General features: G+C 37.2%; 1 protein-coding gene across 4 annotated transcripts in view; it reads right to left on the bottom strand.

The window, feature by feature from the left end:
- ATF7IP (activating transcription factor 7 interacting protein) overlaps positions 1-23,875 on the bottom strand; it is an 89,499-nt gene that overhangs the window by 6,125 nt on the left and 59,499 nt on the right. For all 4 annotated transcript variants that reach the window (XM_027680067.1, XM_027680065.1, XM_027680068.1 and 1 more), the window contains exons 11-13: positions 9,619-9,697; positions 3,857-4,033; positions 2,716-2,901 (exon numbers count right to left, since the gene is read on the bottom strand). In XM_027680067.1, coding sequence (XP_027535868.1) covers positions 2,716-2,901; positions 3,857-4,033; positions 9,619-9,697 — 442 coding nt within the window. The remainder of the gene's footprint in view (positions 1-2,715; positions 2,902-3,856; positions 4,034-9,618; positions 9,698-23,875) is intronic.

Genomic DNA, 23,875 nt, shown 5'->3' with positions numbered 1-23,875 from the left:
AAATAAACTAGGCAGTTTTATAGCCTTGTACATAATATCCAAAACTCTTGCAAGCTACCAAGTTTTCATTCATTTTATACTACATTTAATTCTCTTAAGTAACACTTTATCTATTCACTGTTGGAACATGTATGTTCTGTGAACTCAAAGCTTTTGCTCATTGTTACGGGTTGCCTAGAGTGTCCCTCCATTTCCATCTAGAAATACAAGTTTCAGGGCAATCTTTACCACCCCCTAGTTCCACACCTCTGTGAGATGGAAGCATTCTAATACTCCAGAAGATAAGCTCAGAGAGCAACATATATCAGGAAACCACAGCTATTGAATGGCAATTTCTTCTCTATATAAACACTCACCAAGCTACAATCACAGGGGATGAGTGTCAGAAGTCTACGATCTGCAACTCTGAGGCAGGGAGTTCAGAGTGCTAAACCTTAGCACTTTATAATAATAGCATTTAACACTAGGTAGATGCTTCACATCTTTTTTGTATTGGCACATCTATCTAAGAAGCTGATGAAGCTGTGCAAACTCCTGTAGGATACACAGTCACCTGAGCTGGTTGTTTCTCATCTATGAGAATCCAATCAGGTAGACTGGTTTAGTATGACTGTGGTTCTGTCTCAGGAAATTACAATAATCTGAAGATGGTCAGAAATGCCTTAATAAGATATAAAGTACAAATGTAGCATTATTTCTAGGCATAGTACTCAGTTGAGGCAGAAGGACAAAACTGCAACTTGCAAAACACTTTGGATGGGTTCTCACAGTCAGTCTTTCAAAGACAAGGTGTAGAGACCTTACTCTGGAAGCATCTACTCCTTGCACTAAAGACTGTTGCAGTGATAATATAAACCAGTATACATTTCTGAAAGCTGCATAACAAAGACAGTGAAGAAGGGAGAACGAACCAAAGACTGGAAACTCATGATAGCTAAAAGGAATCAAGAAACATTATTGCTTTTTTTGTTAATAATATGTGAAAACTCTCTACCCAGTATGCAAATATGAAGCCTTGATATAACCCGCCCCCTGCAGATGACACCAAGTTGGGAGGGAGTGTCGACCTGCCGGAAGGCAGGAGGTCTCTGCAGAGGGATCTGGATAGACTGGAGAGATGGGCAAACTCCAATGGAATGAAGTTCAACAAGGCCAAGTGCCGGGTCCTGCACTTTGGCCACAACAACCCCCTGCAGCGCTACAGGCTGGGGACAGAGTGGCTGGAGAGCAGCCAGGCAGAAAGGGACTTGGGGATGCTGATCGACAGGAGGCTGAACATGAGCCAGCAGTGTGCTCAGGTGGCCAAGAAGGCCAATGGCATCCTGGCCTGCATCAGGAACAGTGTGGCCAGCAGGACCAGGGAAGTGATCCTTCCCCTGTACTCTGCATTGGTGAGGCCACACCTTGAGTATTGTGTTCAGCTCTGGGCCCCTCAGTTCAGGAAGGACATTGAGGTGCTGGAGCGGGTCCAGAGAAGAGCAACGAGGCTGGTGAAGGGACTCGAGCACAAGTCCTATGAGGAGAGGCTGAGGGAGCTGGGGTTGTTTAGTCTGGAGAAGAGAAGGCTTAGAGGTGACCTCATCACTCTCTTCAACTACCTGAAGGGAGGTTATAGCCAGGCGGGGGTTGGTCTCTTCTCCCGGGCAACCAACAATAGGACAAGGGGACATGGGCTCAAACTCTGCCAGGGGAGGTTTAGGTTAGATGTTAGGAAGAAATTCTTTACAGAGAGGGTTATCAGGCATTGGAACGGCCTACCCAGAGAGGTGGTGGATTCACCATCCCTGGAGGTTTTTAAAAAGAGATTGGACGTGGCCCTTAGTGCCATGATATAGTAATTGGAGTTGGATCAGGGGTTGGACTTGATGATCTTGGAGGTCTCTTCCAACCCTACCTATTCTATGATTCTATGATTCTATGACCAACACAACACAACAGGCTCTGCTCCTCCAGTGATCCAACAGCAACTCCTGCTGACCGTGGTTAGAATTGTGCCAAAAGGCAAAAAGTACTGAACTGTTTTTGGTCGGATCTCTGGGTGCAGGATTGTTGTTTGGGTTTTTTTTGTTCTTTTGTTGTGCTGCCTATACACATATATCCTTTAATAAAGGGCTGTTATCTTTTCTTTCTCCATATTTCCTCAACTGGAGCCTCTTAATTTCAGATTTACAATTGCTTAGAGGGAGGAGTTTGGTCTTCCTCATAACTCATCCTTCATAGCAAACACTTCAGTCTCATTAAACTGAGACAGCTGGGCACAGGACATAGAGATTTGTAAGGAATTATATTAGGATGTCTGAGAGAAATGTGACTTTTATACAGGAAATCGAATGTGATTTACTACATATAAATATATTTTAATCTTATACCATAATAAAAGAATGGTCTCCATCTTTCCATGGAACGTGGTGCCAATCACATTACCATCTGCTACCTTGTAAAGTACTCTGTATGTCATCCAGAGATGCTTAATTGGCAGAGCTAGTGCCTGAGATAACTTAAATACAGTTTTTCTTTATTTACGTAGCTGCAGGTGGAATTTCTTAGTAGCCTAAGATTTTTCTCAAGTCTGTAAGCTGGAAAAAAACCCTTAACCTCTGTAACTTGGACTAGTATTGTAAAGAGACCAAAGAGCAAACCCAAACCAAAAAACTACATCCCACATCCATGAGGTAGTGTCACAGTAAGAAGTACATGGAAGGAATCATCCCCTACCTCCAGCCTGCGGGTTGACTGGCCTTAAAGCTGGATTTGTCATGACAGTTCCTCTTACAGGATTCTGAGCTGGTGGTGCTGGAATAGTGGTATAGACCACCTGATGGTTCGCAGGGGTTCTTGGTATAGGAAGCTTTGGAGCAGTTTGAGTCACTGGTCGATGAGTTACATTCACTGTTGTCGGAGCTGAAAAAAGACAGACAGACCCTGGAATCGAATTCCATGACATGAAGCTATATGCCTATTCCAGAGTACACATCTCCTCTGGAAAACTGACTCATCTGAGCCATGTAAAATAAAAACTGTCTCTGTGAAATTCTATCTGATTTTGATAATGCAAGAAAAGTGAAAACAGCCTAAACAAACTATTTTCACCTGAAATGTTAATGTCAATATATATACAAATTTCTAACAGAAAAGATAAATATTATACCTCCCCTGCTCCCAAAGGTCCTGAATGTAAGGACAGTGGTGGAGAATCTAAAACCCACCACCAAAGAGCCTGCAGAACAGATCAGTCATAAGACAATTTCAGCACCAACTAATCTTCAACAATCATATACAACAAAATAGAGTAAAATAAGGGGAAAAAAAAGAGGATCTATGTTTCTTTATGTTAGAAAGAAAGGGGAAAAACTTAATCACACTACAGACAAAATAATATTCATCTAGGGATTCTGAACTTCAATGCCAGCCTTGCCACTCACTCTGCCAAAAGGATTAACTGCCAAGTGCACAGGGACAGATGTAGGAGTGATGTTGATAATATTTTTCCCCATTACTTATATAAGGCAGCTATTACAGGTTTTTTCTACTTCACTTTTACAAACAACATGATATTTAATAACTTCCATGACCACACTTAGAAGAATTTCTTCCTCCCCATGGAATTAATTTGATCCTGAATTCTTTCCAAACCAATAATACTATTTTTCCCTTTTACTTCAAAATTTTTTTTGGGGAAAAAAAAAGTTATGGGAAACTCACCAGAATGAAAGATTAAGAAGTGACCGAAACATTCTGAATATTCACTTCTGAATATTCACTTGAAAAGATTAGCACAACGTAGAACACACAAGAGTCAAGCCTAAGAAAAAATCCGACCCTGTATTCACACTATGATGAAGTAAGATGAAGTTACCTGTAGGTAATACATGTATAGCGGTCTGGGAAGGCCCACTGGTCGGCACACCTGTCTGCTGCACAGGGTTTGGCTGCAAAGGTGGCAAATTGGGCTGTAAGGGCCGAGCCAAGGGCTGGGTGGGTATGCTCAGTCCTGTAACTGGTGTCTGGTTCTGCTTCTGCTTCTTGCCATCTGCTTTAAAATAAAATAAAGTTATAGACAATAGCAAACAGAAATTTTCATTTCTGAATCAGAATTTGAAACATCACAGAGTTTTAAAATCTCTTTCCCCTGTCCCCCATTTACAGATTAGTGAGTATACTTCTGAGCATGACATTTCTTTGACTTTCATTCTGCAAACAAATCTGCAGAAAATTCATTCAACTCCCCTCACTTTCATCATTGTAATCTCCCCCCACCTCACTCCATAATGTTCTATCCTATCATCATGAAGTCTGCATATTTCAGTGCAATTTGGAAACCTGAAGGTAATGGAACACTGTGCCAAAGTCTTTAAAAGTTTCTATTAAAAAAAAAAGATATCCTAAACCCTTTAAAAGGCCTTGCCTACCTTTGATACTTATATCTTTTTGTTATTTGCTGACTCTCTCCTTTGTTCAATCTGTTAGTCAGTCCTGTTTTTGTTGCTGTTTTGAATTTTCACGCTATTTGCTTGAAAAGGGGAATCACTTTATTATTTGTAGAAAACTTTATAAAGAAAATTTGTTTTCTCACATTGACATCGTCCTCAACGTGATTTACTGACTTGTGAGAAGTGACAATAGTGTCTGTATCTATAGTTTACTACAGCAACATTTTTTCCTCCTTTAGTTTATTTCTGACAACATAAAATATTCATTAGAGTGCAAGTCCATATCTAATCAAGCCTCTGTGTAAGTTGAATAAAGAAGAACTGAGAAGCTTTTGCCTGGATAGTTCAACTAGATTAGAGTAACAGTGGGCAGAGAAGACACCATCAAGAGCTAAAAAGCACAAGATAAATGAGTAGGTTTTAAGGGCACTCATTCAAAAAAGATTTGCCCTAATTGTACATGCAGCAGCCGCTAATTTAGTAAAAGAGCACGTAATATAAAAATATGTTAATACTCATTTTACTCCGGAGAAAACAATATAGTGAAGAACACCTTTTTGAAACTTGCAATTAAGTATACCAACTAGATTTCAAACATTAAGAACAGGGTTAATGGCAGCATAGCTCAAAATTTTGTGGTTTTTAGTGGTTTGAGACAATTTTGATGGTCTCAGCGAGCTGCCTTTAACACTAGCTACTAACAGCTTGAAGTAGCAGTACCCTTCAGAAACTGCTATAGGATTCTATGAAACGCAATTACAGAATCACAAAATCATCAAGGTTGGAAGAGACTTTCAAGACCATCTAGTCCAACTGTCAACCCAGCACTGCCATAATCACCCCTAAACCATATCCCCAAATTCAAGACCTCAAAAATAAACCAGTATGAATTGTAGACCTTTCTGTAGACTCCAGAGCCAAGTTACTTCACTGAAGCCATGTGATCAAAATACAATTTTCTTTATTTTTTCAAAGTCTATAAAAGGAGCAGTAAAGGGATGCTCATTTTGAAAACGAAAGGTGAGATGTTTCCTGCTCTTTCATCAACTAAGAGGCCTTGTGATTGGTTCAAGCTTCTTTTACTTTCCATGAGTATGAGAAATGTCCCAGTGTTCAACAAATTGCTTGATTCTGAAGAGATTCATACAGAGATGCACACATCTGTTTACTTTAAATATTTACAGACTGATGCACATTTCAACTACCACTGAATAACTCAAGTGACATCGGTGCATTCTTAGTCATGACTTAGAAGATGTGCTTATAATCCAACAAGTAAAATCCCAGACACACTACTGCTGTAAAAATGTAGGTTTTTTTCCTAGGAAAATGTCAGTCTGGACAAATGTGAGAGCTTTTTCAGTTTTACTTTTGTTTTTAATCTCACACAGAGGAAGTTCATTTATCCTTGACAAATCAAGAACCCTGCTGACATTCCAGCTGTTGGAAACTAGGTCAGGATTGCACCAGCCACAGGAAATGATGAAAGATAACCATCTAGACTTCACTAAATAAATGGAAACAAATGGCAAAGGCTATGTAAATAAGAAAAACAGCAAGGAAAACAGGAAGACTTGGTGCATAGTAAGCACAGAACTAAGGTTAAAAGTAATTAGGAAACAGTTCAAATATTAAATGAACACAGCGTCATATTCATAACAAATATGGACCTACAGGAGATGGAAAAATCTGATTTATGGAAATGAGCATAATATGGAAATCATTACTACTGAAGGTGTAAGCAAAACTCCTAATCTAATACACAAAATGGAAAAGGGGTTAATTTCCACACCAGAAACTGGGTCTACAACGCTGCACTTATAGCACGAAGGAGTTTTAAACACTGTACTAATTCATAACTGGCATAGTGGGATTACAGAACAGCAAACATGCCATACCCATGTTCAAGAATAAGAAAATAAAAAACATCCAGGAAACTACAGATTTGTTAATCAGATAAAACACCTTATAAAATAAAATCCTGATACTATGTATTTAATAATTTTTCCTACAAAATAAAGTGGAACATATCTTTCTCAGATCACAAAGTCACTTTAATCTATTGTTTTAATATTCTTATAAAATAATTTGATGCCGTGTGCTATACAAATTTTATAAAAAGGACAGCAAGGTCCAAAATACAAGTATTATAAGATACCTGCAGACAGAAAAGTATCCAGATTACTCTGATGAAAGGCGACAATTGTTCTGAACAGAAATTATTAACATGGTTTCTTGAAGGTTACACAACATTTCCATTAAGAATTTTTGCACACATCAGGTGTTATTAGATATTAGTAGATATTAATATCTATTTAAATACCTTTTACAAGTAACATAATTAGGTTTACTTTATATGTGGGTGACAATGCTTTAAAGAAAATAATCAGGATCTGAGTGTTCCCAAGAACACTATGTAAGTGTTGCTCTTCTACTTGAATTAATATTGAACTAATATTCCTGCAGAAAACACCATAATGCTTTAGGTATTTTCTGTTTTGAGATTGTGTATCAATAAATCTAGAACAACATAAAACTTGCCCCACATTTGCTGTAAACAAAGTGCAGTGGAAAAAACATTTAGCCAAAGGTATACAGATATATATGATTATGCAAAAGCTGTCAGAAGTGTACTCTCCCTCTGTTTAATCTGATTATTATCAGAACACATTCCCAAGAAACTTACTCAAAAATCCTAGTGATCTGTTCTCACTGCATTGTGAAACTCAGGCTTTTACTAGGGTTTTGGTTCCTGTGTTTCTACAGCTTATGTAAAAAATACTGACTCCTCACATAAACTCTAAACATGAACTAATCTGCACAGCTTCAGACTATCAGTAAGAGTCTTGCTTCTGCTTTGCAGTGAAGAGACACACAGGAGCTAACCCAGCCTGGAAGTACCCCACTAACCTTCCTCCTAATGGAAGGACAGTTTTCTAAAATGTGACAACTAAGGGAAAAGAATCTCAGAATATCCCACTGGAGAAATTTTTAAGATATAGGCTCAAGCCCCAACAAAGAAACTGAGGAAGAGTTAAGTTACTACACTGTAATTGAGCTACAACTCTGTAGCACTCCTACCTAGAGAGGCGTCTTATATGCAACCACACTGTTGATCTTTTATGGCAGTTGTGAGGTGAATATCTACTTAATGCAATCAGGGAGAAAAAACTCTCTGGAAAATGTTACTTTTGATAGAAAAAGATTAGCTGAAATACATTACAATACTGTGACACACTACTTTAAAACATACCATAAATCCATTTAGATCTATCTGCTCGGTGTCTTTTATAGAATGTTAAAGCAGGACTGGGAAGGTTAACCTTATCTGACAGGCTTGCACAATCCCAGGGCAACCATCTTTTTTATCTTTTTGAGAACTAACACTCAGAAGAGATGACAGTGGTAAAAACTTGATTGCCTGAGCTATTCTGTCACTCAGCAATTCAAAATCCTGGCTGAAAATGACCTCTGGTGGCCATGTAGTCCAATTTCTTGTGGAAGTTGGACTGTCACCAACACTAATTCAAATGGCTTGCGGTTTTGCCCTGCTGAAACCTAAGAACATTTTGAGAGTGGAGCTTCTACCATCGCTCTGTGCTGCACTACGGTGATTTCTTTTCCCCTCAAGCTCAGCTTGAACCTCCTGAACTTGTAGTTCATGGCTCTGCTGAGAAGTTGTGCTCCATCATCTTTGTAATGATCCTCCAAGTGACTGTAGGCTACTATTACGTTGTCTTTTGCTTTGCTCTTTGCCAAACATGCCATGTCTGTTGATCTCTTCTCACAGGTCATGCACTTCAGGCCTCCACCACCCTGACACCATCTATGAGTCCCTCTCCAGTGCTACCACAACTCTTCTGAGCTCAAGGAAGGGGGAGCCAAAACTGGACACTGTATTTCAGCTGTGGTCCCACCAGTGTCAATGTGGGGGGAGTAATTACTTAAACTGAAATGAGAACACACTATTGGCTCATACTCAATTCAGTGCGCACCACATATTCTCTACTGATAAAAGAACCAGATGGTCAGCTATCTGAATTACATCATGCTTCCCTAATACTTGTATACCACATGCACTCCACTTTTGGTGATAACATCACATGGGAGTGTTCAAGGTCAGGCTGGATGGGGCTCTGAACAACCTGGTCTAGTGGAAGGTGTTCATGCCCATGGCAGGGGGGTTGGAATGAGATGATCTTTAAGGTCCTTTCCAACCCAAACCATTCTATGGCTATGATTTCTTCCTCACTGAAAGAAATGCTACCACATGCCAATATGATTTTCTACATTTGTGTAATACAAATAAAACAATTTAAGCTATTAAGAATGTTTGTGCAGAACCTGAATGCACTAGCTGGAGAAAGAGCTACTGAGGTTGTCCAGAGGAATCAAACTTCTTGGTGGATGGACTTTAGAATGCAGTGCAGGGACATGCATTTAGGGACCACACAGAAAGAAAACTTTATCTCCAATAGCAGAAATATAGTTTTTTTAAATGAAGATGGCAGCACAATACATGGTCTTAAGCACAGGCTCTTATTTTTTCTCTGAAGTACTATAATTCTTCACTAATCCAACACTAGCTATAAATAGATCTGCCTAAATTTACGCAAGACTTATAAAAAAAGAAAGGTATTCTTTTAGAAGATGAAGTGCATCCAAACTGCCAAAGGATATAAGAGCACAACTATATTTACTCTGATCTTGGCATACAGTTCTAAAGCAAACAACAGATTTGCATTTGGTCTTTAAACCCTTGCAACAAAGCGTTTTAGTTAAACAAAAGATTAGAAGCTGTAATAATCTAATGCCTGAATACCAATTGTAGAATTAAATGGTCTTTAATTAATCAGTAAAGAGAAAAAAGAAATACATCTAGAAGAGCTGGCTAAAATATTATCAAGAACTCTAACGCCTCAAATTACTCTCCAAGCCTAACAGATTTAAGAATAGATAGCAACAATACTTAAATTAAGGGAAAGGTAAAAATCTTACAGACTATGAGTAAAATTCCTTTTATTTAACACCTATAAATTTTTTTAATGACAGTTGTATTTAACTGAAACACCAAGGAAAGAATACACTATAAGCAGAAACATAAGTTTATTACTTTCTGTCATTCACGTGATGAAATAATACTTGTAGCTCAATTATCCCTGCAGTTAGCAAAATATCTTCCACCTACCTGGAGAAGAGTTATCATCCTCTTCATCCAGTGTAAGATCAATGACACCTCCTGATTCACTTCCTGTGACCTTCCCGCTCTGAAAGACAAAACTCCTTCATTTTGCAAAAGCAAATCCAGAGAACACAGGTGGAAAAGGGACACAAACTGAACATTCAGAAGGAGAGGTCTCAGAATTTATACTTATTAGAAAGGAACTGATGAAATGAACAGAAGAAGGAAATTTCAGACAAATATCCCAGGACTTGAAGAACAGGTGATAACCAAGTGACTGTACTGCAGTAACAAGTATCAAAGTACTTTTAGCTTTGTAAAGAGTAAAAAACCCTGATGACTGGTAGCATATTGTTTTACAGGTAAATGCTTAACAATTTGCTGTTATAGGGTATACTTCAACTATGACTCTTAACATTTTAATCTAGTTGTAATCTGTGCTCTCCTCTGTAGTAGTATAATCTTTTGACAGAACAGTCACCAGGAGAATATATTACTTATCCTGAGACAGCCTGGCCTATGTGGTTATAAAGACACTGACTTCACACCAAGAAAAGGGGAAAGCTACACTGGAACCTGTATGCTTAAAAATGTATCAAAAGCAATCAGAAAAATGCAACTGTACCCAGTAATTTCATTACTGCATTCTCACTCATTAGCACAAATTTTAGCACTCTATTATTCTACATGTGAATAATTCTTCTACATATGAGTAGAGAGATGTAACCATCCCTTTAGCATAAAAGGATCTTTTAAGCTAAATGTTATAACAAAAAGCCTTAGAGGACCAGCAAACAAGATGTATCTTCTGGATCAACTGCTGTCCCTTGGCTGTTCAAACTGGAGGGAACACCAACATTTTCCTGTAGGTGATAAAAAAAATACAGAGGAGATCCTATATATTTCAGTGTTTTTAAATATACTTTCTAGGAAAAAACCTTGAATGATATTCTAGTTCCTTGCTGCAAAAATTAGTTGTGGTTTCTTTGTTGTTGATTTGTTTTGTGGAAGAGACGGATCATTTATTATTGGATGGAACTGCTACTGATTTATGGATTAGAGTAAATCAAGTTTCTTAGGACAGAAAAAGAGTTATAAAAACACAATAATTATCAAAAATCTCTGAGCAGTTAACATGGAAAAAAAATTAAGACTTATCAGACCCACATGGTCTGTACGAAAGCTGACATGATATACTCTAGGAAGACTAGAGATTTTTCTGCCCAGTCAGATGGGGACAGATGCACAAAGCCTAAGCACTGAGATTGTCTGTTCTGTGACCTTTCATTTGGGTAAAACTAAGCCTTTAAGGAGGTCCAAAAGATGACTCTCGCACAGGCAAGGCTCTGAGAGGCAAAAGAGGTATCATATGACAACTAAATGCAAGCAAAAGCTGTGTATGAATTATCAGTCACTGAATTTGGAGTGCCTGATGTGATTGTTCTCTTCATTTTGCATTATTACGGTCTGATTTCTTCTTGCTTTAAGTTCTGATGCTGCCACTGATGAAATTCTGCAAATAAACTATGATACACAATTTGAGTAAGAAATATCTAACTACTTATGTTCACAGGTGATAGAAGAGATCTCTATAGTGACTCTTACCTTTGCTATACATAAACATATTTCAGAATTATTAACCATGGAATTCTTCTGTTGAGTGGTTTCTATTTAAAATACTTTCTAGCTTCACTTTTCTTAGTATGATGAGCTGATTTACCCACTTGAACCAGAAAAGGCACATTAAAATAATCAATGATAAACTGATTAGCATCAAGTCAAGAGGAATTTCATTCCAACTTGATGATCTTCCCAGTCAACAATGTGTATTTTGAACTATGGCTCTCTCTGCCAGGGGAAAGAAGATTGAAAAATGGAGAGGGAGATTTATAAGGAACTGGAAAAAGAAAAAAGCTAACACCAAAATATTAATTTCTTTCCACTATAAAATACATTAGTCTGAAGTAATTTCCTTTAAATTCTTCCTCTGCAAGGAAATACAAATTCTTAGAAAAATACTCTGTGTGACAGCTAACTGTTTTGAAGCCCTACTTGACTGTGCCAGTCAATAAAGTTCTTAGAGCTTCCAAGTGTCTGGAACGCCAAGATCTTGAGTTAGTTAAACAGGCATGTATTAAATCAGCCAACAAGGTTTCATTCATGCAATTCTCAGGAAGAAAGACCTTCTCTTAGTCAGCCACACTATTGAAGGTTTTCTACTAAATGACCCTGATAGCAATCATCAGGAGCTATCCATCCATAAGCAGTTATATTCTTTCAGCAACCCACAAGAGAAGCTGCAGATCAGTAGGGCAGCCTTTTGAGCTCTGTGGTACATCCCCCAGTCCTGGTTCCAGGGCACACACTCCAGCTACTCCAAGCAGATGCTGTACCCTACACACAGCACTCCATGCAGTCCTGAATTCCCAGCCTCCCCGACCAGATTCCCCCTTTGTTCACCAACCATGCATTTCCCTCAAATGAAATATAGGGGTACAGGAAAATTTTAAGGAAACTTGAAAACCCAAAAATGCCGAACACTGTGTTTCCTGCCTAGGGGAGCACAGTGTAATCCCCACACAAAACAGACTGATAATTATGCCTGCCATAAAGGCATCCACCTACATTCAAAAGGAGGCGAAGCATCCATTTCTAATCCTGTAGTGTTGGCATACAGTTTTCAGATAGCTGTAGGTATCTCAACTCCAAGAATGAAAAGGAAATTCAGAAACAAGTCTTTCAGCTCCTAATTTAGATTTCAGCAGGCATTTGGATAGAAACTGGTAAAGCAGAGAAGCAAAGTCAAAGCGTTCTGGTCTACTATGACTTTTTAGTTATCTCCAAACACAGGAATCCAACAACATTAACCTGCCTCAGCTGATCTCTGCAGAAGAGCAATATGATGAAATCTTAACACCTTTTCATCAGTGCAGTCACACTAATGAAATAATTAAAATCATTTATTGAGAACCCCAAACATATACCTGGTGCTTTAGTTCACATATCTAGCAAGTCTTAATAAGAAGAGATTCAATCATCTTAGCATATCAAATAAACTGAAACAGAAACAAAATAACCACATCAGTATAAAGTGATTTGTATCTATTTAAAATGCCACAGTTACAAAAAACAAATGCAAAACCAAAACCAAAGCAAAGCAACCAAAGCAAACAAAATCACAACCCCTCAAACAACCCTTTGGTCATTTGTCAGAAACAGCTCACCACTCTCCAAACAGACCACAATTCGCATTAAATCTGATTGTTTACAGTAGCATCTTGGTAATTTCTAGTAATCAAGCAGAAAAAAAGTTTACAGTGAGACTGAAAAGAAATGTAAGCTACCAAACTCCGTTCTCCATCTTTCTGAATGGCTCATGTATCTTAATGTATATGCCCTTAAATTCCAAGTAAGTAGAAATCCTCCAAAATACTGCCATACTGTCATTTTGGACCTGTTTTATCCATAGCAGGTGAGCAAAGTTTGTACTGCCTGGAAGTAGCAATATCATAGGCTGAACTATCCAGTTAACCACAACTGTATCTGAGCTGCCGTCATTCAAATTTCTTTCTGCTTTCATACAGCAGCCAGCAGTGTAACAATCTTAACACAAAACAATGCCACAAAAAAAGTGAATTAAAAATGGAATTAAAAATTAAACCTAACAAATCCTACTCTGGAATGTCAGAGTTTTAATTATATATATGTGAAAAAAATATTAGGAAGAAAACAAGAAAAATACAAGTCTTCATATTTTCCTAACTTCCTAATTTTAATATAGTCACATGTTTATTCTTCAGCTAGGTGAACTTAAATTTGCAATTGAGATGTTTTGCATGAAAGCAATGTGTGCTGTAACTGAACATTTCATACTGAAATCTACTGTAGATCCAGTCCAAGAAGATGCATGCAAACTTGAGAGTTGAAAGGCAAAGACATGAGGTGAAGCCGGGGAAGAGGACTGCAAGATATGATTAAGAGCAGAAACAAAGGTGAAAAAAGGAAGTAGGAGGAGGAAAAAAGGTAGCAGGGGAAAAGAAGATAACAGCCAAGCAGCAACTGAGCATGCACCACCACAAATATGGGAGGATGGGGTGAGTGTACTGTAAAGTTACTTTGCTATTCTGTGTTGTGCATCTCCCCTGAACCAGCCCGCCGAGGAGAAGGCCCTTCAATTAACAATCTTGATCTGTTTCGAAAAGTGTGTTCTTTAAAGAAAATCTTGTCAAATTGCAGCCCCTCTGTCACAGCTGCTTCAGTCTGCAAAGTCACGTCCACACCTACTGCCATTACCAATATGTAACTATCTGTTTGCTTGCCAAATGCCCCAGGCAAGCATCTAACTTGGCAAGTGTGAAGGAAAAGTATTTTATCAGCAAGCACATAACTTGTGAAAGCAGCAACTGAAAGACCCTAGAAGAGAGGGTAAAACTGAAAAAGTAAATACTCATCTCTTTCAAATATCTGAGTGAAAGCTGCTAAGACCTGAAACAGACAGATGCCAAGTCATAACCTCTTCTAAACACTTCTTCATCAGTTAAGCTAAAACTGCCTTACAGTGCATATGGAAAACAAAAGAATGAAAAGGAGGTATAAAATGAGTGCAACTTTTCAGATTTCTGCATTTTTTCTCACATAATATTAGAAATTGATATTTCTAGTTGTTCTAACTGCAAAACTTGCTCAAAAGTGATCTATAGTATTGATTCTTCTGAGTAACCGTTTTCAGATTTTCTTTACCATGAAAACTACTAGAAACAGACTTTGTTTTAATTACTCATGTAAAATCTCTATTCCTATTTCAGCAATTACACTTTAATTCAGTTTTCTACAAACGATCAGTAAAAATTACCTATACTCACAATTTCATGCATTTTCTACTGCATACACATAGACCATACATCTGCTTTCTTCCAATCCCAACCACATTCTTTTTAAGAATTAAAGAAAATACTGAGATACAGATGTACCGACAAGTTGAGATATACTTATGGGGAGAAGCAGGAATAATACAGTTTTCCTTGAGAAAGAAAATAATTATATATCGACTTTCTGGGACCAGTGTCATAGGGATATTATAAAAATTTAAAAAAATAACTATAAAAGAAGGGTTCTTAGAGGTAATAAAAATCCTGGAACTTGTAAAAAAATGCATAAATACAGTGAATAGGGCTATCTGAAATCACAAGATTTGCAATAAAACCAATGTAAATATTTTATAATTAATAGCTTTCCTCCTTCTTTTGGAACACTGTCATTATATCCTCTATGTCATTGACTGCCATACCTAATAATTAACCTACACACTATCAAATAGTAAATTAATAAAGGGGAATCAAAAAGGAATCAGCCTCACAATAAAATGAAGGGCTGTCTCTGGTGTTCAAGTGATTCTGAAGCAGTTTCCTCACCTACCTCTAGAAAACTAGGGACACTGAGACAAGCTACTATCATTATATGTTTTTTCCATATGCTGAACCATTTTACTGTTGTAAAATACACTGTAGTGGGAGAAAGAATATCACCATAGCTTTGCTAATCAGCAACTTTTTCAGATCATTACTGCTGCAAATTAGGTTGATTCATCATTTGAATTTTGAAAAGAAAGAGAAAGAAAAAATGCTAGGGGTAGGTGTCTGTGAAAGAGCTATTCCAATTCCACGAAGAAAACAAATGCAATGAAAGAGATGGGATTTAAAGGTCAAAACACATATGGCAGACATAATATTGAGAAAAGAAGGTTATCTCCCACCATAAGTACAACTGTGAAATTTAACATAGAAAGAAGTTACATCATCACAGCATATATATGTCAATGGCAAACTACTGTAGAAAACTTGGAAAGAAATCTCTAAAACTCAAACTGAACAGCTGGGTAACATGCACATGTACTGTACCACATGAAAAACTAAAAGCTACATGTTGGTATTTTGAGGAAAGTTCTGAATGTGCACTTCTCTATTTAAATATGATGTATAACATTTTAAAATTTTGGTATTATATAACGCCACAGTTCAGTTCATCACATAGAGACAACAATGTTATTGATTGTAATGCCACCTGCTTTTCATAAAGGAACATTTTATTATGTAAAAGTTAAAAATTAAGGGGAAAAATGCAACAGTAAAAAAATATATTGCAAACTAAGTAAAGATCAAAATTCTGAAGATTATGTGTGGCACACTGACACGGTGCAAGCAATTTTATTATTAATAGTTTCTACTGTAACAAACTAGAAAAAATGTAGAGGTTGTAAAACAGACAATCCATGAAGCATCACACCACCACAATAATACATGACGCACCAAGGCGTTATATAATAGCAAAATCAATCTTAAATTATGGGGAGTGATGTTAAAAATATGTTTTGGGAATGATGTGTGTGTGGAGAGGGTGGCAATACTGTGTTTGTATGCATAATTATACAACTGATATTTCATTTTTAGTGGTCCATATACAAAACTACAGATTTCAAGCACAGTCTAAGCAGTTGTGGAAATGACCTTCTTTATACATTTTTGAGCCCATTTCAGTCACTGACTGTTCAATGTCAGAGTTATCACTTCTTAACAGTAATTTTTTCCAATGCAATAACTCCCAAAAAAATGAAGTAATTATTTCAGCCTTGCAAAGATGTCATGAAAATCTACTCAACCAGGTACCAAATATATTTGTCATCTCTTACCAAAATAAAAATGAAAATGATAATGCAATGAAGTGAGCAGTTTACCAAGATAATAGTTTACACAAACAAGATTTCACAGGGCTGCAATACATGTCTTGATAGTGTGTGGTTGCATACTTGTATAATACTCAAATACTTTTAACAGACATTTTACATATTGTATTCACAAGATTCCTGCATTCCTCATACCCTTAACTGGTACTGTGCAACACTTTCTATAGAACAAGAACAGTACAAGCATGGAAAAAATGAATAACCAGTCACAGTAACCCCCTAAGTATTATATACCCTCTCATTTCTTTGGTGCGAAGAGCAGAAGTTGCCTCAGCTACCCCTATTAAGAAGAACACAAATAAGAGACTGGTTGCCAGAAAAGCTGGTTTTAGATGCTAGCGATCATAATTCCAACTAAAAGTTATAAAGAAACACTTGACACAATGCTAACAGTACTTTTCTACTGCTGTGATTTGCTTTTTCCTTAATCAAACAGTTAAAAGGGTATATAATAAATACATACATGAGTGCATGTGCACACATGTCTTTACTGGTTCTTACTCTTTGAAGGTGAAACATCTACCTTGTTTCCCCAAAGCCCAGTGACAGTTTCCCACCAGCATTATGTGGGATGGCCATCTTGGATAGTGGAAGACCATCTTATTAAACAGTAAATATATTTGTAATACTTTTTGGATTTGTTTAATGCAGCTTTTAAAAGCTATTATCCATGTCTGAGGTAATGATATAATCAGTTAGATTGTTTTAATATTTTTCTCAATTTTTTGGCCCCAAATAAGCCTACAATACACAAGTATGTTTATTCATTAAAAGCTGCTCTCAATAGCTGGGGGTGGTTTAGGTAACACAGATATGGTTGCAGGGAAAGACGAATCACTTTAAAAGTCACACAAGAATGGATTCACCTTAATTTTCTTCCTTAAAACAGTCATCCAATTCAGCTACGTGACATCCTGGTAACATCTTTATAATTTAGATTTCTAATTAGTCTCAGGCAAAGGTTCCACCTTGCAGATGAGAGCTAGTAGCATTTTAAACAGCATAAACATAACCCCAGGGTCAGAGACAAAAGTCAAGTAGCCCATTTTACATATATACTTATATATTTATTTTCAGTGACAAAACCATGAAATGCAAGGAAACATATTCATCAATAATGCTTCAACAATATAGAATTAATAGCTACTTATAAACTGTAAGCTGACATATCCACTTTTCTCACATTTCTGAAGAGACATTCACAGAGTTTAATACATATTGCAAAGTAAAGGGACAGGAGTTAAAAATGTACTTTATTAACGTTTTACCAGATGAATTTCCAATAGTCAGCAAAATAGCTTAAATCAAACTGTACTTCAACCAAACAAATCAAGGTATGTCAAAACCAATAGGAAATGGATAGCACACTGCAGACTTCAATTTAAAAAACTAATATTAGCTGAAAAGTGAAAAGCGTAGTTTAAATTTAGACTGAAAAAATGGTTTACTCCATAAGAGGATAAGGTGCACCTGGAGTAGGAAACAAGGGAAAAAAAGACTATTCATCTGACCTGGTGCTTTAATAAATATGATGCAATCATTCTTAAAGATTGACTTAGGCCAGCCATTTTTAACACATCCAATACTGTTCAAATTTGTTCACTCTTACTTTATGTTACAATATAACAAAAGCTGCTTTCATAGATTCTCTCAGTATACCATAGCTCTATTTATATATTATATATAATATATATAAATCCTGTATCTATAACTGGGATAAATACTAAAATACTTGAAAAACCATTCTAAAGATTTGCTATTATAATTAAAGATGCCTTTGCCTCTGTAACAATAATATTTACCCCAATACATTAAAAGTGCTTGTCATTTCTTCAGAAATGCAACTCTAGGACCCCAGGCACTGGAATGGCTGTTGGTAAAATGTTTGGGACTGAATAACAATTCTTAAATTTCTGTGTATGCAGGAAAAGGTGAAAATAACAGACTAATACAAACATAGTAAGATGCCCCCTCCCACATCCCTGTGGCCACTCCTCTTGGAGCAAGAAACAGAGGAATGCAGAAAAGGAGAAACAGTCGTACAGCAAAACCATATGTCCAAGCTGCTTACTGGAAACTCTGACTATACTGACCCCTAAACAGCAGTTACTGAGAAACTGTACAGTTCAGGATAACCAAATATATCAGACTAAAACCACAACAAACCCCAAAACACATTCAATTTCAAAGCATCCTTTCAATGCCTTCAAGTATTTGACACTGCACAAAGGAGCTCTTCACCCGGTACAGAAAAGATGCATAGAGCAAAGAAAATTTAACATACTGTCAGATACTGTGCCAAATTCATAAAAACAAAAAGTAATTAGGGTACCCCTTGAAGTAACAGCCGAGATTTTCAAACTTAACAGGAAAACACACAGAAAACAAGTCCTAGATTCACAGCACTAGTACCGAAGCTGAATTATGAAAATGAGATGCAAACCTAAATGTATGGATGTATTATTAAGGTTCCAGTCATTCCCCACTGTTTTCAGAGTCATCTCCATCAAGGGAAATGGAATTTAATCAATAACATAGCTGCCAGTATTTAAAAAATTAGTTCAGTTGATTTAGGCATGATTAAGTGCTGGGGGTTTTTTTTGGCAACTGAAATAGTCTTATTTTAGGGAAAGACCTAATTAGAAAATTCAAGAGTGATAGATGATAAATTTCTTTCAAAGAATATTTGTTATATTCAGATTTTTAAAGTGAATTTTAAATGATGATTAACAATTTTGCACCAACTTTACAGTCAAAGTCTAAATTTAAGTTTAGATAAACAAACTGTACTTAACCTGTTGGTTCACCAACCAGGTTCACTTATAGTGGGAAAATAATAGGAAAAAAGGAAACTGTTATCTTGCTGTTTGAGGTTCTCTGCTGATATTGTGACTGAGGAGTACAATTCATGTCCATTTTGATACCACTCATGATGTTCACAAAGCATAACCTGTACTGCAATGAATAAAACTGACTTGAAACTTGACCCCCTGGTCCCAGTATTACTGTATGCATACCCAAAGCTGACTTTAGAAAAGCAGCAAAACACCCATTCTGTTTGTCTGCTTCAGTTTTTCTAGAAACAAAATACATGTAGGAAAGATTCATTTAACACTTTAGGTGGGAGGGGAAACAGGAGACAGATTTTTCAGTTCTGGAAGGTTAGAAACATGTTCCATTAATAAGAATTAATTCAAATATTAACGGAAAGCTTAGTGAACAATGACCCCAGTTCTTATGAAGCAGTACTTCCAGCTCAAACTGGGAATACTTTTCTCATTAAAAAAACCCCTCTCCCATACAAAAAACCAGAAGCTAGTAATACTGCAGTCAGTAGTTTTGAAGTATCAGGTTCAAACTGAAGGTAGCAAGAGGACACTGTATAGTTGGTGCCAACAGAATTAGAATTTAACAAATGAGAATCCAAAAATACCCAATTATATGCCAACAGAATGGAAGTCAAGTTAGAAGCCAAATGATGATCAAAAAGAATCAAGAGACATGCCAAGATTGGCCAAATATTCTCTTTTTCTATTTCAATCACCGAGTAGATTTGTATTAAAGAACGAAGCCATCAGCAATATGCTGTTACAGTAAGTCACCCAGATACAGTTAGGACCAGAGCAGGGCACGTGCTCAGTATGACCACAGTACACAGCAAGAGGGAACAATAAAGAATAGCCTTCTGGCAACATACTTTACTTGTTTCTGCAGGATAAATGTACAATGCCAGTATGCTGGAAAAAGCAACTACCTGAGAAAAAGACAGGAGTATTTTTTGGGGTGGAAAGTAATACATACCCATCCTGGTGAAAGTTTAGGGTGAATTTCTTCAAACAAGAAATTAAATTTGCCAGTGTGGCTGAATTATGAATTCTATGAATCCCTAAAATTTGGAAATCTATGTTACCCTAAATATATACCTAGATTATATATCTAGAATAAATTCTTGCATATTTTAAGAACTTTTGCCCTTTGTTTTTTCACTTTTTCTTCTAGCCATTAGAAAGGATTACTTCTTTACCATTTTTATTTGATTTATTTTAGGCTTGACAAAATTATAATTCTGGATCCATGCTTTCTTTCCTCTAGTCATTGACGCTGTAAGTTAATGTTGCAACTAAGGAAGTACAGGACTGTGCAGAAATAACTTTTGTATTAACAATTACATCTGATCAATGATCTCAATCATTGTAATAGCAGCAAATAAAAGTGACTGTAAATATAATACACAAGATGACTACACAACTTTTAAAATTTTTTAATCGTTAACATGATCCATCAGAAAATGGAGCATTGTGCTAGTCTTACACTTCAGAAAATTGATGCATTAAGTATGAGTAACCTACCCAAGGCCACAAAGGCAAACATTATCAGCCAAGATAAAAACTCAGAAGTTCAGGCATCAAGCCCTCTGTGCAGACTATAGCAGTGTCTGTGTAGACTATACACTATAATAGAGCAATAAATCTCATTCAATATTTGAAAGCCTATCCCAGCAAGGAAGTTCTCCACAGAATGAAAGAGTTTATCATGGTCAATCTGTCATTTCAGCTGGGATTTTTCTCTTTTTTGTCCATTGCTGAGCAACATAAACACTTCCAGTGAAGTCCTTAGTGTGATAAACCATGTGGTGCACGTGTGTACACACATTTGAAAAGGACAAAGCAATTCTTATTTCATTCAGTTAATATAATGGAAAAGTTTAAACACTACACTGTTTCTTCTTCCAAAGTGGACCTACCATAACTTGTGATCCTACGACCAGTTTTCTGTTTTTATTTACAGGAAGATCTCTTATTTGTTAGAATCTCTGACAAAAATTATTATTCTTATACCCACTATCCTGAGAATTTCTAATCTGTAAAGATCTATGGAAAATTTAATGACAGGATCAATTTACTACTCCGAAGAAGTTAAAACCAAAAATAATATTTGGATAGGGTTCAGTGGGGAAGAACAGGACATACTTCTCGTGAATTGTACTATACTGACAAAGATTATACTGCAAAGATGATGTGAAATGTAATGAAGGGGTGGGTGAGAGGAAATACAAAAAAAACCTTTCACATGCACAAAGACAACACTTGAACTCTAATTACCTGCCATTTAAGCAACAAACCTGTCTTCAGCTCTTTTGAGAATGTTTTCCCCATTTCATGCACAACTGAAGAGATCCTAATTTTAATACCATGCGTATCAAACAGTGCCTTTGGAGAACTGAATAACTGAAATCTTAGGCCAAAATATTAAATAGGAAAAGGAAAGACCAGCAATGCAAATCTGCAGCTCACAGAGAGGAATCAATTTAGAGGAATGGTAAAAAAAAAAAATAAAGGCACAATCCTCTGGTAGGTGTGATAACAATTTGAACAGAGGGCAACAGTGGTCAAGCAATTCCAGGTGTTTTCATGAATATGTATATATTTGTAGTGCATCTGCATCTATTTCATTCAGCTTCTACCTTCTAGGTGCTCTTCAGTAATCAAGTATTTGATTTGTAAGATGCTACATCAGTGCCAGCAGGCACAAAATGGTATGATAAATACACTCTTCACAAAATATAAACCCCACGCTCTTAGCAAAGAAAGCACATCTTCAGCTAAATGGAAATCAATATTTCCCTTTAATATTTTTAAAATAGCTCTGCTCAGCCACCTAAAGAGTCCCAGTTGCCACAAAAAGTCATACAAACTCCAAGCTCTGCTCTGTTTAAGTTTCTGTTCCATAGCTCACATCATGAATGTGAACAGGACACTTCTTGCTTAACTAGATCATAAGAAATTTCTTTAGCAGACCAAGTGAAAAAACAAATCTGATAATTTTTCCATTTCAGCAATTCATTTGAAATCGGTTCCATTACAGAAGCATCAAGTCATTGGTTCTTGTTTTATCACACGCTTTATAAAGACAGGTTTGTTACAACAGCCTTGAAGGGGACCGGCAGTTAGGTTCCCACTGGTCACATTCTTGGGGAGAAACACCTTGGAAGAACTGTGGTTCAACAGGACAGGGCTTTTGCAATTTAGAGCTGGGTGTCCCTCGGGGACTAAAGCCACAGAATTAATTCCAGGTGGCACCACTGATTTCGCAGGGAATAAAATTTTGTTTTGTTCTAGAACAATGTGTTTTACAGAAGAGGTGGAGGCACCAGATAGTGATTCTTTTATCACTTCATTTGGAATCTTGCTATATAGGTATTTGGGGGCATTATTTTCCATTACATCTGACCAGGCCCTGTAGCGAACCTCTGCAGATCCCCAGTAGTGTCTAATAGCAGACTCGGAACGATGGCCTGTCACTGCCATTATTTCTCTAGGCCCCAGTCCTGCTTCACACAGTAGCTGAATGGTGGTAGTTCGGAGAGAATGATTGGTGTACCGCTGAGAGAGCCGGGCTGCCACACTTATCCTGGGCATCATGGTACCCAGGTAGTTCACACCCATTGGTTCTCTTTTGTACCAGACAGGCTGCTCTTGCATTTGCTCTGATGTTAGCTTTAAGGGGTGCAGATAAAAGGCAGGGGGTTCTGGAGGTAGCTTGGACAAATAAAGTTCCAATGAAAAAACAGGACAGTTTGGGTCACCTGGCATATCATACATTTTACCCATTTTATGAGGATCTTCTCCATTTTTTCCTTTGCCAGGATACCTAAACATAGCATATCGACGCCCATTCTTGTCCTTCTCAACAACAAATGCATCCGGAGCCAGATCTCTCAAAATTTCCCTCCCTCTCTTGGCAAAATGCAACTGCAAATCAAACCACACCTTGTTGACGAGTGCCAGTGGACTGTGCAAACCCAGCACACCAGATTGTTTAATCTTACGCAAGTCCTCAGCAGCTATAGGAGGATGGTGGTGAGTCTCATCCTTCCCCTGCATGCGCAGCATCTTCAGCACGCTCACAAACACCATGTTTGCACTAGCAAACTCTTTGTCCTTCATTAAGCAAATCTGACGATTATAAGGTGGCATTTTAAGATGCCGGTTTAAGCCGGCCCGCATTGACTTGTAGCTTGCCACACTGTAGGTATTTCCGTCATGATTTCTTATTGTGTAATAAAACTCTCTTAAGATATCATTAAGTTCACTTACTGGGACCAATTCAAAGCTAGGATCCTTGCCATTTTTGGCCAGCCACTGTTTTAATAGGTTAGCTGCCCAGCCAGTCTGCTTGTGGGTGTTTTTGATGCTCTTAGCATCCTCTTCCTCTTCCTCCAAGCCAAAGAGGACATCCTCAGGGAAGTTAAAATTCGTCTGTGCTGCTTGTACTGCTTCTTTATTTTCTGATGAAGTCTCTTCCTGTTTCAACTGCTTTTCGAAACAATTGATCAAAGTTGTACCATCAGATATGCCACAGGTATACGGCACACAGCGAACTACTTTTTGATCTGAGAGCTGTGAAGCGTGGAGTAATATGTAATATTTTGGATTTTATGTAACAAAAGCAGGTGGCATTAACTGGATTTTTCAAATGATATGGCATGTCAATTCCATATCTCACTACCCAATTAAAATGTAT

The sequence above is a fragment of the Neopelma chrysocephalum genome, unplaced genomic scaffold (assembly GCF_003984885.1).
Source record: "Neopelma chrysocephalum unplaced genomic scaffold, ASM398488v2 Primary Assembly neopelma1_59, whole genome shotgun sequence".
NCBI classification, from domain to species: Eukaryota; Metazoa; Chordata; class Aves; order Passeriformes; family Pipridae; genus Neopelma; species Neopelma chrysocephalum.
Note: the sequence above shows the minus strand (reverse complement) of the source record. Positions and strands in the feature narration are given on the sequence as shown.